General features: G+C 30.5%; 1 protein-coding gene across 7 annotated transcripts in view; it reads right to left on the bottom strand.

Annotated features, from left to right (window-relative positions):
- Positions 1-15,077, bottom strand: part of LOC117228485 (dystrophin) — a 57,264-nt gene that overhangs the window by 14,969 nt on the left and 27,218 nt on the right. For all 7 annotated transcript variants that reach the window (XM_076526315.1, XM_076526312.1, XM_076526314.1 and 4 more), the window contains 6 exons: positions 3,185-3,246; positions 2,934-3,026; positions 1,750-1,827; positions 1,585-1,677; positions 1,389-1,478; positions 747-945 (listed from right to left, as the gene is read on the bottom strand). In XM_076526315.1, the coding sequence (XP_076382430.1) occupies positions 747-945; positions 1,389-1,478; positions 1,585-1,677; positions 1,750-1,827; positions 2,934-3,026; positions 3,185-3,246 (615 nt within the window). The remainder of the gene's footprint in view (positions 1-746; positions 946-1,388; positions 1,479-1,584; positions 1,678-1,749; positions 1,828-2,933; positions 3,027-3,184; positions 3,247-15,077) is intronic.

Raw genomic sequence — 15,077 nt, 5'->3', positions numbered from 1 at the left:
GATTTCGTTCATGATGCAAATTGCCGTATGCTGCCGAAGGATTAAATACATTGCCTATCCGTTTATTTCCGTTTCCTTTGATTTTCAAAATTCTTTGAAAAAATTACTGTTATTTCGAACTGTGATGTGCGAATTACTGTAATGTGCTATATTACTATAATTCGTTTAAATGCTGTTAAAAGAGTTGGACATTATTCGAATAACATTTCGAATTAAAATTTTATACGAATAATGACCAAATATTAATCCCTCAATATTCTTTTTCTGGTTACGAAAATTCTTTGAAGTAAAAATACTTCCTCGCACTGGAACCAACTATTTAAACGTTACTATATGATTAATTAATATATAATTTATATAATTAATATATAATTATATATAATATATATAATTAATAATTAATAATTATATATATATTATATTATATATTATATAATAATTAATAATTATATATATATTATATTATATATTATATAATAATTAATAATTATATATATATTATATTATATATTATATAATAATTAATAATTATATATATATTATATTATATATTATATAATAATTAATAATTATATATATTATATATAATTAATTACTATATGATTAATATCTAATGATTCAAATTACTAGTTTTACCGAGAATATCCCATTATCACTTTCCTTTTTTCTCGAAAAATTCCTTATAAAAGTACAATTGAACTTCACTATCGAAGTATTACTATACTATGAACAACGATGTAATTTACCCTCCGGATCGAGCAATCGTTCGATGCCCAGATGCTCCTGAGCAAATCGGAACGCATGGTCCAGCCTAGCATTAGGATGTTTGCGGGCGATATTGTTGAAATCGAACAAATGTGGTTTCCTTCTGTGAAGAATCGCATTGAAAGCAAGACCATCGGACCAAGACGTGGTGAAATTTTTGATATCGACTCCAGGATAATTCTGAAAAATATCAAGCAAAGAAATCAGATTTGCTACTAGATGTTCCATTTGCTTTAATTAACCCCTATACGCCAGATCATACAAGAAAACCTAGTTATGCTCGATATAATTTATTGGTAACTATACCATAATATAATAATAAATAATATCTAATAAATAATTTTTTATTAACATATTTATACAATAAGATTATGTTAACGTTATAAAATGAAAATGTCGTTAACATTGCAACGTTATCTTCGTATATATATAATTTATTGTAACTATACCACATAATATAATAATAAATAATATCTAATAAATAATTTTTTATTAACATATTTATACGACAATAAGATTATGTTAATGTTATAAAATGAATGTCATTGACATTGTCGTATGTCGTCGTTAAGGGGTTAAATAAAAATGAACGCATATATTTATCATCATCCCCGAAGTTTCACCTGTGAATTTTGACGGCACCACGCCAAAAGCGTCTTTTCTAAGTTCGTCTGCTGCAGCTCTGTCATGAGATCCTTCAGATGATAATGGACCTGGGATAGATATAACGTAATTACGTACACAAAACGAAAGAAGATCTATTCGACGACTAGCGATGAACTCTATCCTAAGGCGAACGAAATAGATCGTGAAACTGACCTGCCAATGTAATATAATACTCCATACTAATCCCAATGTTAGCTTAGGATTACCATCGACGATATCGTTGCTACTGATATTTACAAGTTTCACCTAAGAATTACACGAAAATCATATTAATATATAGATCAACAATCTCGCGACGGTTCGCAGTCGTTGACTTACGTTGTTCTGTTCGAGGATTTGCAATGCTTTGTTAACATTGTTAAGGTGGTGCACTCTCATACGGCCGCGTTCTCTTTTCTGTAAATAGAATCATTTAATCGTGTAAGGAAGGATGAGTCAATCACGAACGCGTCTACGTCGCTTAACATGTCTGGGGTCATCGCTGAAAGAGGATTTGTAAATCGCACGTTTTATAAAAAGAAATGAAGTCGGCATGTATCATCGGAGTACATAAAAACACCTGCGGAACGGGTTAAATCGTTGGGGCAACACGCACTTTTCGCTCGACATGCTCGCACGCCCACCGTGCACAGATAATCGTCGCTCTTATGCAAATATTCGTAATACCCGATACGCGCACCTGCCTAGAATTCTCTTAACGTGGTTCAGAACTGCTCGGTAGGACGATCAGAAATAAGACGAGTACCGGAATGCTCGAGTGATTACATCAAACACGAAACAATTAAGATGCAACAACGCGAGAAGATCGCACAATTATTCATTCATGGTGAGTATACTTACGTAAACACCGACCCACAGATTACGCTAAATTATATTGCATACAAATATATGTATTTAAACGTAATTAGTATACCGCAAGGGAAATGTATATACATATGCTAATAACTTATATTGAATACGAATATATTTAATCGCAATTTTTTAATATTTATCAAAGGGAATGTGTTTAACCATATGCATAAAGGGTGTCCCAGGTTTTAATGTTCAAACTTTGTCAGTATATTCTATGGCGCAAAGTAAGAAAAAAATGTTACGTAAACATAGGTCATATAGAGCTTTATTAAGAGGTTGTAACAAAAATTCAGGATAGGAATAGTAATCAACTAAAAAGAAAATAAAAAATAAAAGAAAAATCTTCGATCGATGTCAATCATGTATTGTCAACAACGGTTATTAATACATTTCGAAAAATGTGAAATTTTCGTTATAACTTCTTAATAAAGCTCTATACGACCTATGTTTACATAACATTTTTTTCTTACTTTGTGCCATAGAATACACTAACAAAGTTTGAACATTAAAACCTGGGACACCCTGTATAATTAGTCCACGATAAATGTACTATTGTAAATTGTTGTAGGCGGAATATACTAAATCATATCAGATGCAAGTACAATTGGAATGACAAATGTAAAATAATGGCGGAAATGACGTATACTTACGTAAACTTTGGATGTAAGGACTTCTAAAAGGGACAATAAGCGATTGCCATCTCTTAAATCGATGAATAACTCTGTAATCGGTTCGTGTTGATTCTACGAAAAAACATGATTAGACATTAAATTAGCAATCCCACAGAATTACTAAAACAAATTTCGAGGTTTCATAATCGTTCAGACAATGTTCACGTATTTTAATATCGTTTCGAAAAGCATGTTTTATTACATTGCGTTTAGGAAGTAAAGAAACTTACCTTAAGCAGTTGTGAATTGATCCATTTCGTAAACGTTTTCTTCTGCACATCTTCTCGTTCGTCTGTAACACGCAAATACGTATGATTACATGACCTGTAACACGTATATCACTATTTATAAACATAAATTAAACTATAACATGTATAATACACAATTTCTCTGTCACCTTTCGTAACGATATCGTAATTTGCAGCAATAAATTATAAAAACTACCTCTATTTATTCGCTTATATAAAATGTAATCTTTTTACAAGAAAAGATTATCGCAGTTTGATAGTTGAAATACATCCATATGGACATAATTACAGTAATAATTACATGAAAGAACTTCTCGAGGAAGTAGTATTTATCACATGTTGCTAACGTCTCAATAAATATAAAATATGTTGAATGTTTCTACAAAAATAAGAAGATTATGCTATATTAGATAATATAGCATATATATATATATATATATATATATATATAATCTTATATAGATATATATATAATATGTTATATATTATGCTATATATTATGCTATATAATATGCTATATATTATTATTATGCTATAAGAAGATTATGTTATATTATTAGATTATGCTTATATTTATGCTACCATCCACTTTTATTTATGTCACTAAACCAGCTAACGTTATCGTTAACATAGCAGTGAATCGAATATTTAGATGTCACATAATTCAGCATAATCGGTCTATGATAGAATGAGGTAATTACGCGATTTTCTCGCTGTATAGAAATGTATCAATATTTTGTATTATCCCTTTATTATCCATTATCTATATACTACTACTATAGAAGGGTAGCATGAAAGTACAATGACTTTAATTTTTTTTATATGATAGAGGGACTTGTATATTAGACAATGACTAAAATGCTTTCTCTTAATTTTGCTATTACTTGGAATGACAAAAAAGATTAAAAATACTCTCGTTTTTTAACTTTCTCATTTGAAAATATCTTTCGTAACTTATATGCATGCTGAAAATTGTATCAAAATCGGTTGGCATTGTTATGAGTTACAACAAATTGAAGATAGCAGAAAACACAGTTTCGTCACGATTTTAAGCCTAATAACTGTAAATAAATTGGCAGTCTTTTAAATTTCTCAACGCCTGTAGCTCGACTTTGGATTAATTTTACATGCTATAAATGAATCAACCAAATCCGCTTTCACCTGCTCTTTTAGTACAAGTCAATAAATATAAAAAAGTAAATGGAATCGTTAATAAAAAAAGGAAAGTTATGGTATTTTCTACTCAATGTACACAAGATTATAGAAAACATTCCAGTATTGACCAAATCTTTGAATATAATTATGGTTTACGTAAAACACGCGATAACATAATCGACACACTTACAACAACTACGACAACAAATAATATTTATTTTGTTCCTTTTTGAATTGTTGTGTATTATTTCCTTTTTATGAAAATATGTATAATATTATTGTATTATTATATGTATATTATTATTCAATTCATGCTATTCTTTCGCATCGATATTTTTTTCTGTATACTGATACGTACATTAACGCAGTGTTATCCTATTAACATGTTATTTTATTTCACAATTGTTTCCATACATCTGCTCACCATTGTAATAACATTGTCTGAAATCGTACGTCATTTAATTTTGTAATTATTCGAAATAATTATTTTAGGTAATTATGAAATTCTTTTTCCGCTCCGTTTTCCGCACCAGTGGAATGATTGTTTTTTTCGCGATAATATTAAATGGATCTAGACAGAAATCTCTTATACTCGTCGTAACACAAAATGTTGCCATTTCTTCATGACGAATATAGTTGTCAAAAATAGCTAACTGATTAAGAATGATATATGTATAATTTAAAATTCTTTATTAAATTATATATATTTTATAAAAGTGTTGTATTTAAATAAAATATTAAGGAAATCAAACGCTCACAGTATAATTACTGTAACTTGTGCACTTTTCAAAGCGATTACAACAGCCAATCGATTAAGGATGAACACTTTAAGAAAAGAGTTCTGTTCAAAGCTAATTGTTGTAAAGATCTCTTAAAATAAAATCTTTTTGCTGCATATTGTTTTAAGAATTATTCTTTTTGTCATACTTGAACCATAAAATAACAGAATAATTAGTTGGTAATGAACTATATCAAATATTTACTCATTTTCATTAAAAATAAAATTTACCCAGATCTGAAACAGATCTCTTAAAATAAAATCTTTTTGCTGCATATTGTTTTAAGAATTATTCTTTTTGTCATACTTGAACCAGAAAATAACAGAATAATTAGTTGGAAATGAACTAGATCAAATATTTACTCATTTTCATTAAAAATAAAATTTACCCAGATCTGATACAGATCTCTTAAAATAAAATCTTTTTGCTGCATATTGTTTTAAGAATTATTCTTTTCGTCATATTTGGAACAAAAAATAACAGAATAATTAGTTGGAAATGAACTAGATCAAATATTTACTCATTTCCATTAAAAATAAAATTTACCCAGATCTGATACAGATCTCTTAAAATAAAATCTTTTTTCTGCATATTGTTTTAAGGATTATTCTTTTTGTCATACTTGAACCAGAAAATAACAGAATAATTAGTTGGTAATGAACTAGATCAAATATTTACTAATTTTCATTAAAAATAAAATTTATCCAGATCTGATACAGATCTCTTAAAATAAAATCTTTTTGCTGCATATTGTTTTAAGGATTATTCTTTTTGTCATACTTGAACCAGAAAATAACAGAATAATTAGTTGGAAATGAACTAGATCAAATATTTACTCATTTTCATTAAAAATAAAATTTACCCAGATCTGATACAGATCTCTTAAAATAAAATCTTTTTGCTGCATATTGTTTTAAGAATTATTCTTTTCGTCATATTTGGAACAAAAAATAACAGAATAATTAGTTGGAAATGAACTAGATCAAATATTTACTCATTTTCATTAAAAATAAAATTTACCCAGATCTGATACAGATCTCTTAAAATAAAATCTTTTTACCGCATATTGTTTTAAGGATTATTCTTTTTGTCATACTTGGAACAAAAAATAACAGAATAATTAGTTGGAAATGAACTAGATCAAATATTTACTCATTTTCATTAAAAATAAAATTTACCCAGATCTGATACAGATCTCTTAAAATAAAATCTTTTTGCTGCATATTGTTTTAAGGATTATTCTTTTTGTCATACTTGAACCAGAAAATAACAGAATAATTAGTTGGTAATGAACTATATCAAATATTTACTCATTTTCATTAAAAATAAAATTTACCCAGATCTGATACAATAGCAGATAGTGGCGTGGCGCCGTTTGGTAGCATCGTGTACCTAACAGCGATCGAAAATGCTGGAAAAGATAGCGGAATCATAGTTACCATCGTGCGTATTAAAAAAAAAACACGGGATATGTATTTGTATTTTTTAACCTCGATGGATATCAGGGAACATTTTATTTCCGTGTTAAACACGACAGATACACTATCATTCCGACACCGTCGCGAAATTATTGTCGATGTGGCAACGACGGCTCGTCATCTACCGCGTTGACACTCATTGACCCCGAGAGATGCAGGCAGTAAACTCTCAAAATTTAGGTCGACCAACAGAAAGCCATAAGCGGGGTTCTTAAATACCTGCGGCTCTCTATCGGCAAACACAAAATCCTTATTTCGTATTCGAAGATGATTACGTAGCCACAGTCTTACAATGACAAAGTGATGCTACACAGTATCTATTTATACCATAGCACTTTCATCAGCGACCATTTGCAATTCACTGCAAAAGCTTTTTTAATATCGCCCAAATTAAGCAAGCTCGGTTATTCGATTTTTAGAAACTCGATTTGCGCACACTGATCACGATCAAACATGGAACAATGTCGCGATGGCACTGAGTGACAATAAGTGATTCATTATTTTCCTAATCAGGTGGTTGTTTATACATTAAACTTAATATATGCTCAGCTCTGCCATAAATAGGACAAGACAACAGAAAAAAAATAAACGACCTACCTAATTCTAATTTGAAATATTTGAAAGATTAAGTTGTTTTATTGTACGAATACAAATTGTCGATGAGTTTTTTCTACGTTTGTCTGCTTTGTTTTTAATTTTTTTTTTTTAATGCATTTTGTCCGATTCATAATACTGATATTAATCTCGTAAATACTGTTTTGTTATTCATTGTAAGTACATACAATATTACGTACTAATCTTAAATTACATAAATCTTCTATACAGCTTTAATAACGCATTAATATCACATTTTATGTTATAGGTAACAGAGAGACTAGTTGATGACCATTTTTCGATAAAAATTGTTTGAATTATAAGCATTCGAGAAAAATGAGCTCGAAAAATAATGTTATTGCATATACTTGGGCATGTACAACAATTTTGTTTAGTTATTCCATAGTCAATATAAATGCTGCTATTTATTATTTATTTACGAAGAACTGTATCGACTATATTGATTTAAAATTGAGAAATACAAAATATGGAATAGTATGTTCTTGCTTGGAAGTTAGCCCGTATTTTAATAAACATATATATAATTTATTTATATAAACTATTTATTATTTAAATTAATTAATAATTAATTAATTATTCATTATTTAAACTTATATAATTATATATATATTTTATAAATAAAATATATATATATTTTATTTGAATAAACATATTTTTTTAAAGCTGATTGTTACATCGCGGTATTTATGTTAGTGAATTTATAAAGAACAATGTTAGGAAATATGGACATAATTTCCACATCGATTTTCGTATGCTCTATCTATTTTTTATTGTATCATTTGCGCAACTGTTTCAAAAGAGGGGTCACAACGTTCCATAATAGGTACTTCTATCTTATTTTGAATACCATGTTTGAAAAAAAAAAGTTCCAGAACGATCCAAAAGTTCGAAACAAAAACCTTCCATATACATATCCTTCAACGAGCACGCGTTTTAGCGTGTTTTCTTTCCTGCACAAAATTACTGTTTATAGCGATAGCTAATGAAACATTAAACGCAACATGAAAATGCTAATTCGCTTGTGGCTCTACAAGAGAAATAAAAATTCACGTAACTCGAATACTTGAACGACAACTATATTTCCCCGAGCAATCCCGTTCGCGATCATTAATTTCATTCATGCTGCTCTTAATCTATACGTATACAAAGTCGCGTTAATCGTATCTCTCGTATGGTTGAAATGATTGCGAGACGAAGCATCCCGAACCGATTAGCCTAATTTACATCGGCAAGCCACTAACCACGTTCTATCGGGCGCCCTCGAAGTACACGTCCGCGTCTGCGACAAGATACTAATTTCTTATTTTGCGTTTCGACAAAATGCTAAATGGGGAGCAGCGCGATGAGCAGCGTGGACGTCACCAGCGGCGAATGAATGAACGGCCAATACTTATCTTACGTTCGAAAGAGTACAAGATAGCGGGAACGGAAGGGAGGCAAGCATCGAAAGAATCCCGAATGCCGATCACGTCGTCGAAGTAAAGTATGCCGTAAGATACGCGCGCAAGAGTATCTTGTGTCTTTCCTGGACGTGGGGCAGCAGTGATGGGACCAAGTGAATCGTAAGCTCCAACGAAAAACTCCGAGATGGTACGCTACAAACCTGGGCACGTTTCAAATAACATGTTATTTTATTTAAAAATTATTTTCATGCCCAGGATCGATTCTGAAACGACAATATTTATTTTTAATTCTTTTAAAAATGCATTTTGTCCGATTCATCAATTGTTGCATTGAATGGAGCAGATGTATGTATTCGTGAATCGGATAGTATAACAAAATATAATACTGATACGATATGATACTAATAAATATAATACTGATATTATTATTAGAAAATATCATCGCAAATAATTATTTGAAATAATTATGTAATTCTTCTTGGAGATTAGACGGTGATCTGATTATAGGCTCTGAATCTGATTTATACTGGCATTCACATTGATATTTCTACAGGGTGAAAGGACTGATCTGTTAACCCTTTTTGCACTCGAAGCTATTTCAAGTGGAAATATAAAATCATTTTGCTAACTTACAGTATTTCTATTTTATACGAGAAAATGCATTTTATGCATATATGAAAATCGACTCTTGGGACTCGCGCAACAGTTACACTCTTAACAATTTCTCAAATGTAAACTTTGTTCATGTCGAAATTATCCTATGAGGTGATATAACAAATATTAGCGGTGCCTCAGAGTCGCCACTCGAGTGCAAAGGGTTAAACGACTATCCGATAATAAAAAACATTGTTCTGAAGAATAATACCCCTCTTTCATTTTCCACGCCAGTGGAAAGATTATTTTCCTTCACGACGATATTAAATGAGGTTCATATAAAAAACTCTCTTTCTAAAATAAAATATTTTTGTTGCATAGTCCAGAGACCATTTAAAACGGTATAACTTTTTCCAAATTGGTCTAAATGACTTGTACTTCTTTGTAAATGTTAGAGGAACTAATTCACTGTACAACGACTAAAATACCCCATTTTTTTAATTTTGCTGTTACTTGGAATAGAAAACATGAAAAAAGGTCTCGCTTTTTCACATTTTTATCTGAGCCTATAATGAAAATTTAAAAAATACATTTGATACATCTCGGTAATTTATATATAATGGAAAGCAAAAGTGTTCTTATACCTTTTAAAACGCAATAACTTTTTTAAAATGGAACTAACTGAGTTGAATTTTTTTTTAGATAATCGGACTACTCTACTAGAATGGCTAAAAAGCTTTTTTTTAATTTTGCTATTATTCGGAATAAACCCTCGTTTTTTAACTTTTTTAACTGAGCCTATGTCGAAAATTTATAAAATGCCTTTTGTAGATCTCGATAACTTATATGTGTGCTGAAAATGTAATCGAAATCGGTTAACCCAGAGTCGAGCTACAAACGTTAAAGGATTTAAAAAACTGCAGATTTTTTTACAGTTTCTCGTCAAAATCGTGATAAAACTGCGACCTTTAATTTGTATTAACTCATAACAACGTGAACAGATTTCGATAAAATTTTCAACATGTATATAAGTTACCGAGATCTACGAAAGACATTCTTTAAATTTTCGTTATAGGCTCGATTAAAAAAGTTAAAAAACGAGAAATTTTTATTTTTTTCTCATTCCAAGTAATAACAAAATTAAAAAGAAAGCATTTCAGTCATTATCTAGTAGACTAGTCCCTCTATCATCTAAAAAAAAAATTCAAGTCACTTAGTTCAGTTTTAAAACATTTATTGCGTCTTAAAAGGTGTACGAACACTTTTGTGGGCCACTGTACATGCAGAAAATTTCATTGAAATCGGTTGACGCATAGTCGAGCTACTGCCACTGAAAAACATGTAAAAATTACCCGTTTCTTTTTTATTGGAATTCGTAAAATACTGCGATTTTCGTGACCTTTAATTGTTCACAGCTTATGTCAAGGTCAACCGATTTCGAAGAAATTTTCAACACGCATGTAAGTTACCGAGACGCACCAAGTGCATACACAGATAAGCGTGATAAGTTAATAGATATAAAAAATACATCGAGCATATGTACCTTGAAAAGTTTTCTAACGACAGCAAACAGAAAAGCGATTAGCAAATCTCTACCATTCATTCGACTGATGGACGATCCACTGCGTCCATGATATTCAAGTGAGTGTGTGAGACGTTTCGCCTATATTGATTCATTAGATTCTCAAAAATAGTACATTTCCATATTTCAGGAATATTTCATATTTGATGACTGTTTTTAACACTTAGATTTCAGTCTTTGAGATATAACTATTAGACTTACTAAAATAAGATTATTAGGGTCTCATAAGATATATGGATATTTTATAATAATAATAAATATTAATAAAATTCAATAATACCCAAACATATGTTCAATGATAAAATAAGGGTTAAGTGTTGTTATATAATATTTATCACTTGTTCCGAATAAATGATTAGAACTTGCTGAGTGTAAAATTGGGTGAATAATTACTAATACTAACATAATAAATGGGAAAATAAAGTGTAGAATATAGAAAATCGATTTAAAGTTACATTATTAATAAAGATACCCCCCTCCCCCCAAATTCATTCCACCAATATGAGGCTAATACGAGGTTATGCTAATTGTTAGACTGCGGACTTTTATGCAAAATAAAAATCTAAGTTAATTGTGAGAAACGTAAATCTAATGAAAACGCCTTTCTTCTGTTACACATAATAAATTCTTCAAATTCTTGACAGTTTTATATTTGGCCTAGTCATTCGTGTCAAAAATGCATAAAATCCATAATTTACTGGTAATAAATTTGTAATAATTGCTGCTTCAGAAAAACATATCTGTCCTCGTGGTAAAACACATAATATAATAATAATAAAATAACACCTATATATAATAATATATATAATAATATAATATAATAATATAATAATAATATAATAATATATATAATAATATAATATAATAATATAATAATAATATAATAATAATATAATAATAATATAATAATAATATAATAATATATATAATAATATAATATAATAATATAATAATATTATAATAACACCTCCAATATATCATATTGATATTAATTTCAATGAGCGCAAGTAATCTATTCAATGAATTTCTAATAATATTTTCAATATATATATTTTCTAATAACAATAGATTTCAATCAGAGAGGAACTTCTTGCAATGATTCGACGCTTGGGCGTGGTGTTTCAAATGGGACAAATACATGGAACTTGATCCCATCGCTGGCGTCGGGCGAACGTGGTGGTTTCCTTAACGAAACCGTGCCGCTTCCGAATATGGTGCATCGAGTTCTTTTCTGCCGGGGCATGCGATCGCCAGTTTTCTTTCCGTGGTGACCGGCGTCGCATGCTCGCCGAGAGAATCTCCGCAGTTTTGTGTCAGAAAACGGAACGACGACGTACATACTGGGCACGGATCTGATATCACGGCACGACAATAAATGCGGCGATCCCCTTCGTAAACCCCATTTCACTCGATGGATTGAATGGTAGATGATTTCGAGAGTAACAGTACACTGATAACGTAGAATGACGGGCTTCTTATCGTATTACTCGCAATATCCTATAGTCGGTGTAAAAAGTATCGGTACACCCATTTAAAACGGAATAACCTTTTTTTATAATTAGGGCAAGCGCTCGACATTTTTTTTCACATATTACTGGGCAATCAGTTTACTGGGCAATTGACGACAAAAATTGTTTTAAAAAATTACGTTTGGTTGGTTCGGATGACAACGAAATTAAAAAGCGATGTTTTTTCAACTTCTTCACCCGAGGCTATAACGAAAATTTCATAAATGCGCTTTATAATAAATAATTGCGAAGATATGCTAAATATGCAGGCTGGGTCGATATGAGCTACTATCTAACATAACTTGGTTCCTATCTATTGTGACAGAAATGTTTTGAACGAATTAAGTTATTCCGGATAATAGTTCTTACTGACTCAGCCTATATAAGTTGAAATGAATATCGTAATTGTTACGAATATACAACCCTTTATATATATTATTTTTTTATTTTATATATATATCATTATATATATTTTTTTTTATTTATTATATATATTATTATTATTATTATTATATATATATTATTTTATATATATTAACCCTTGATCTGCGATGGTCAGATCATTTTGATTCAATGTATTTAAATCGTCATTTAATTATATGTTTAAATTACATGCTTCGAAAAGCTGTTGAATAAACCTGAGAATGGCCATTAGTATATTCCGCAATCCCAGAGTTAATAGTTAGGTAATCAATTTAAACAAGAAACAAAACATTTTCTGCAAAAATTATACTGCTTGTATTGCATTCACTTTTTTCATTTATTATCATTTGTTTCTTTTAATTTCAACAAGATACCATGAAAAAAATATACTTCGCTTACAATTTAATCATTAACGCGGGTCAAGAGAAAGGTCAGAAAAGCGTAACAAACTAAAAGAAACAATCGTTAATGAATATACGTATATAACAAATTTTTATTGTTTATAACATTGATACTGTCTGTACCTTGTTTCGGTGAAAGAAATACGAATTACATTTTCGATCGATATTCTCACATCGAGCTACCTTTATCCGGTTGTACCACGAATTCAGGGCCGCACCCTGACTATAACGCGACTTCCTGCGGCTACAACGTATTCTACACGACGGAGAATAATGACCGATAGATCTTGCTCGATGGAGATGAATGTTCGATGCCGTACTACTACAGGATACAAGAAAAATCGACTGTATACAAATAGAATGATGATACCATTTATAATATCAGTGCCGATCGGACGCATTCGCCGATGTTCCCCGGAGAAAATAATTTCAGATTTCTTCCATCAAAAATAATTCTGGATTTTTTTTTGGTCATTAATCATTCGGAATATCTCTCTATCTAAAACTAATCCCAGATCTTTCCGATCAAAAATAATACGAGACTTCTATGATAAAAAATAATTCCAGATTTCTACGATTAAAAATAATTGTGAATTTCTTCGATAAAAAGAATAATCCGGGATTTTTTTTTCTTCGATTTAGAATGTAATTGATGATTTCTTCGATCAAAAGTCGTCGGAGCTGTCAAGTTCATTTTATTTGATTAGGTCGTCACGTGAAATATTCATTCAACATTTGAACGTCGCACAGTGATACAGTGGCCAAAAACCAATTTTTCAACCTCAACTTTGCAATAAAATGTATTTTTTAATGAATTAACCACCTCCGAGATATTCGAAATTTGTATACTTTCTGTTTTCTAAAATGATTGATCAGATATAATATTATATGTATAAAGATAAAATCACGAAATTATATGTTTTGGTTATTGCATGGCTTTATATTATAGTAACATGCGCACAAGTAAGTATACTTTAAATATTTATTTGCATCATATGTATTTTCTCGCCTGTGGACAACCAGTGAAAAGTTCATAACAGTTTAAACTTTAAGAAGGATTACAAAAATATGCACGAAAGCGCCAGGCGTCGCAATTCTTTTAAATAAAGATTTACATCAGAGAAAATGTATTGGGTTGGCAACTAAGTAATTGCCGATTTGTTCAATGAAATAAAAAATTTTTTTTACTTGGAATGAAGTTTAATCTGTAATGTATTTTCCATTTTGTTCGATGACCTTTCGCCATCTCTCTGACAACTTGAAAATTCCACGCTCGTAGAAAGTCTGATCCTTTTCGGCCAAAAACTGAGTTAAGTGAGATTTTACAGCGTCATCGTCATTAAAAGTTTTACCACGAAGGGAGTTGTCAGGGATCGAAATAAGTGGTGATCCGATGGCGCGAGATCAGGGCTATATGGTGGGTGTAACATCAATTCCCAACCAATATCCATCAATTTTTGCCGAGTGGACAAAGACGTGTGCAATTCTGGTCGCTTTTCCTTGACCGCTGCATTCAATTTGTCCAGTTGCTAACATTCACGGATAATAAAAAATAACATAATAATAATAATAATTTTATAATATAACATTTACGAATATCATAAAAATGGGAGTGAGAGACATCTATAACTGAAATCGGCAATTACTTAGTTGCCAACCCGATATATTTTAACGCTTGTATATTTTAACTTTTTTCAGAAATCCACACTTTTTCGCCTCCATTGCAATGGGATCTAACCCAATAATTAACGATCCAGTATATTTGGGGGACTTTGTCTGCAAAGGGTTAAAATTAACTTCCGGGAATTTACTTGCTCCAAGATAGAAAAAGATGTAGAAGAAAAAGTAGAGAGTCTCACTTTCCTCGACCCACCTGCAAATTCCGGTTGCTCCTCTCTTTAATGGAACTGCATACTTTCCTCGAGTAAATCGATTCC

Source organism: Megalopta genalis, chromosome 14 (genome assembly GCF_051020955.1).
Source record: "Megalopta genalis isolate 19385.01 chromosome 14, iyMegGena1_principal, whole genome shotgun sequence".
Lineage (NCBI taxonomy): Eukaryota > Metazoa > Arthropoda > Insecta > Hymenoptera > Halictidae > Megalopta > Megalopta genalis.
Note: the sequence above shows the minus strand (reverse complement) of the source record. Positions and strands in the feature narration are given on the sequence as shown.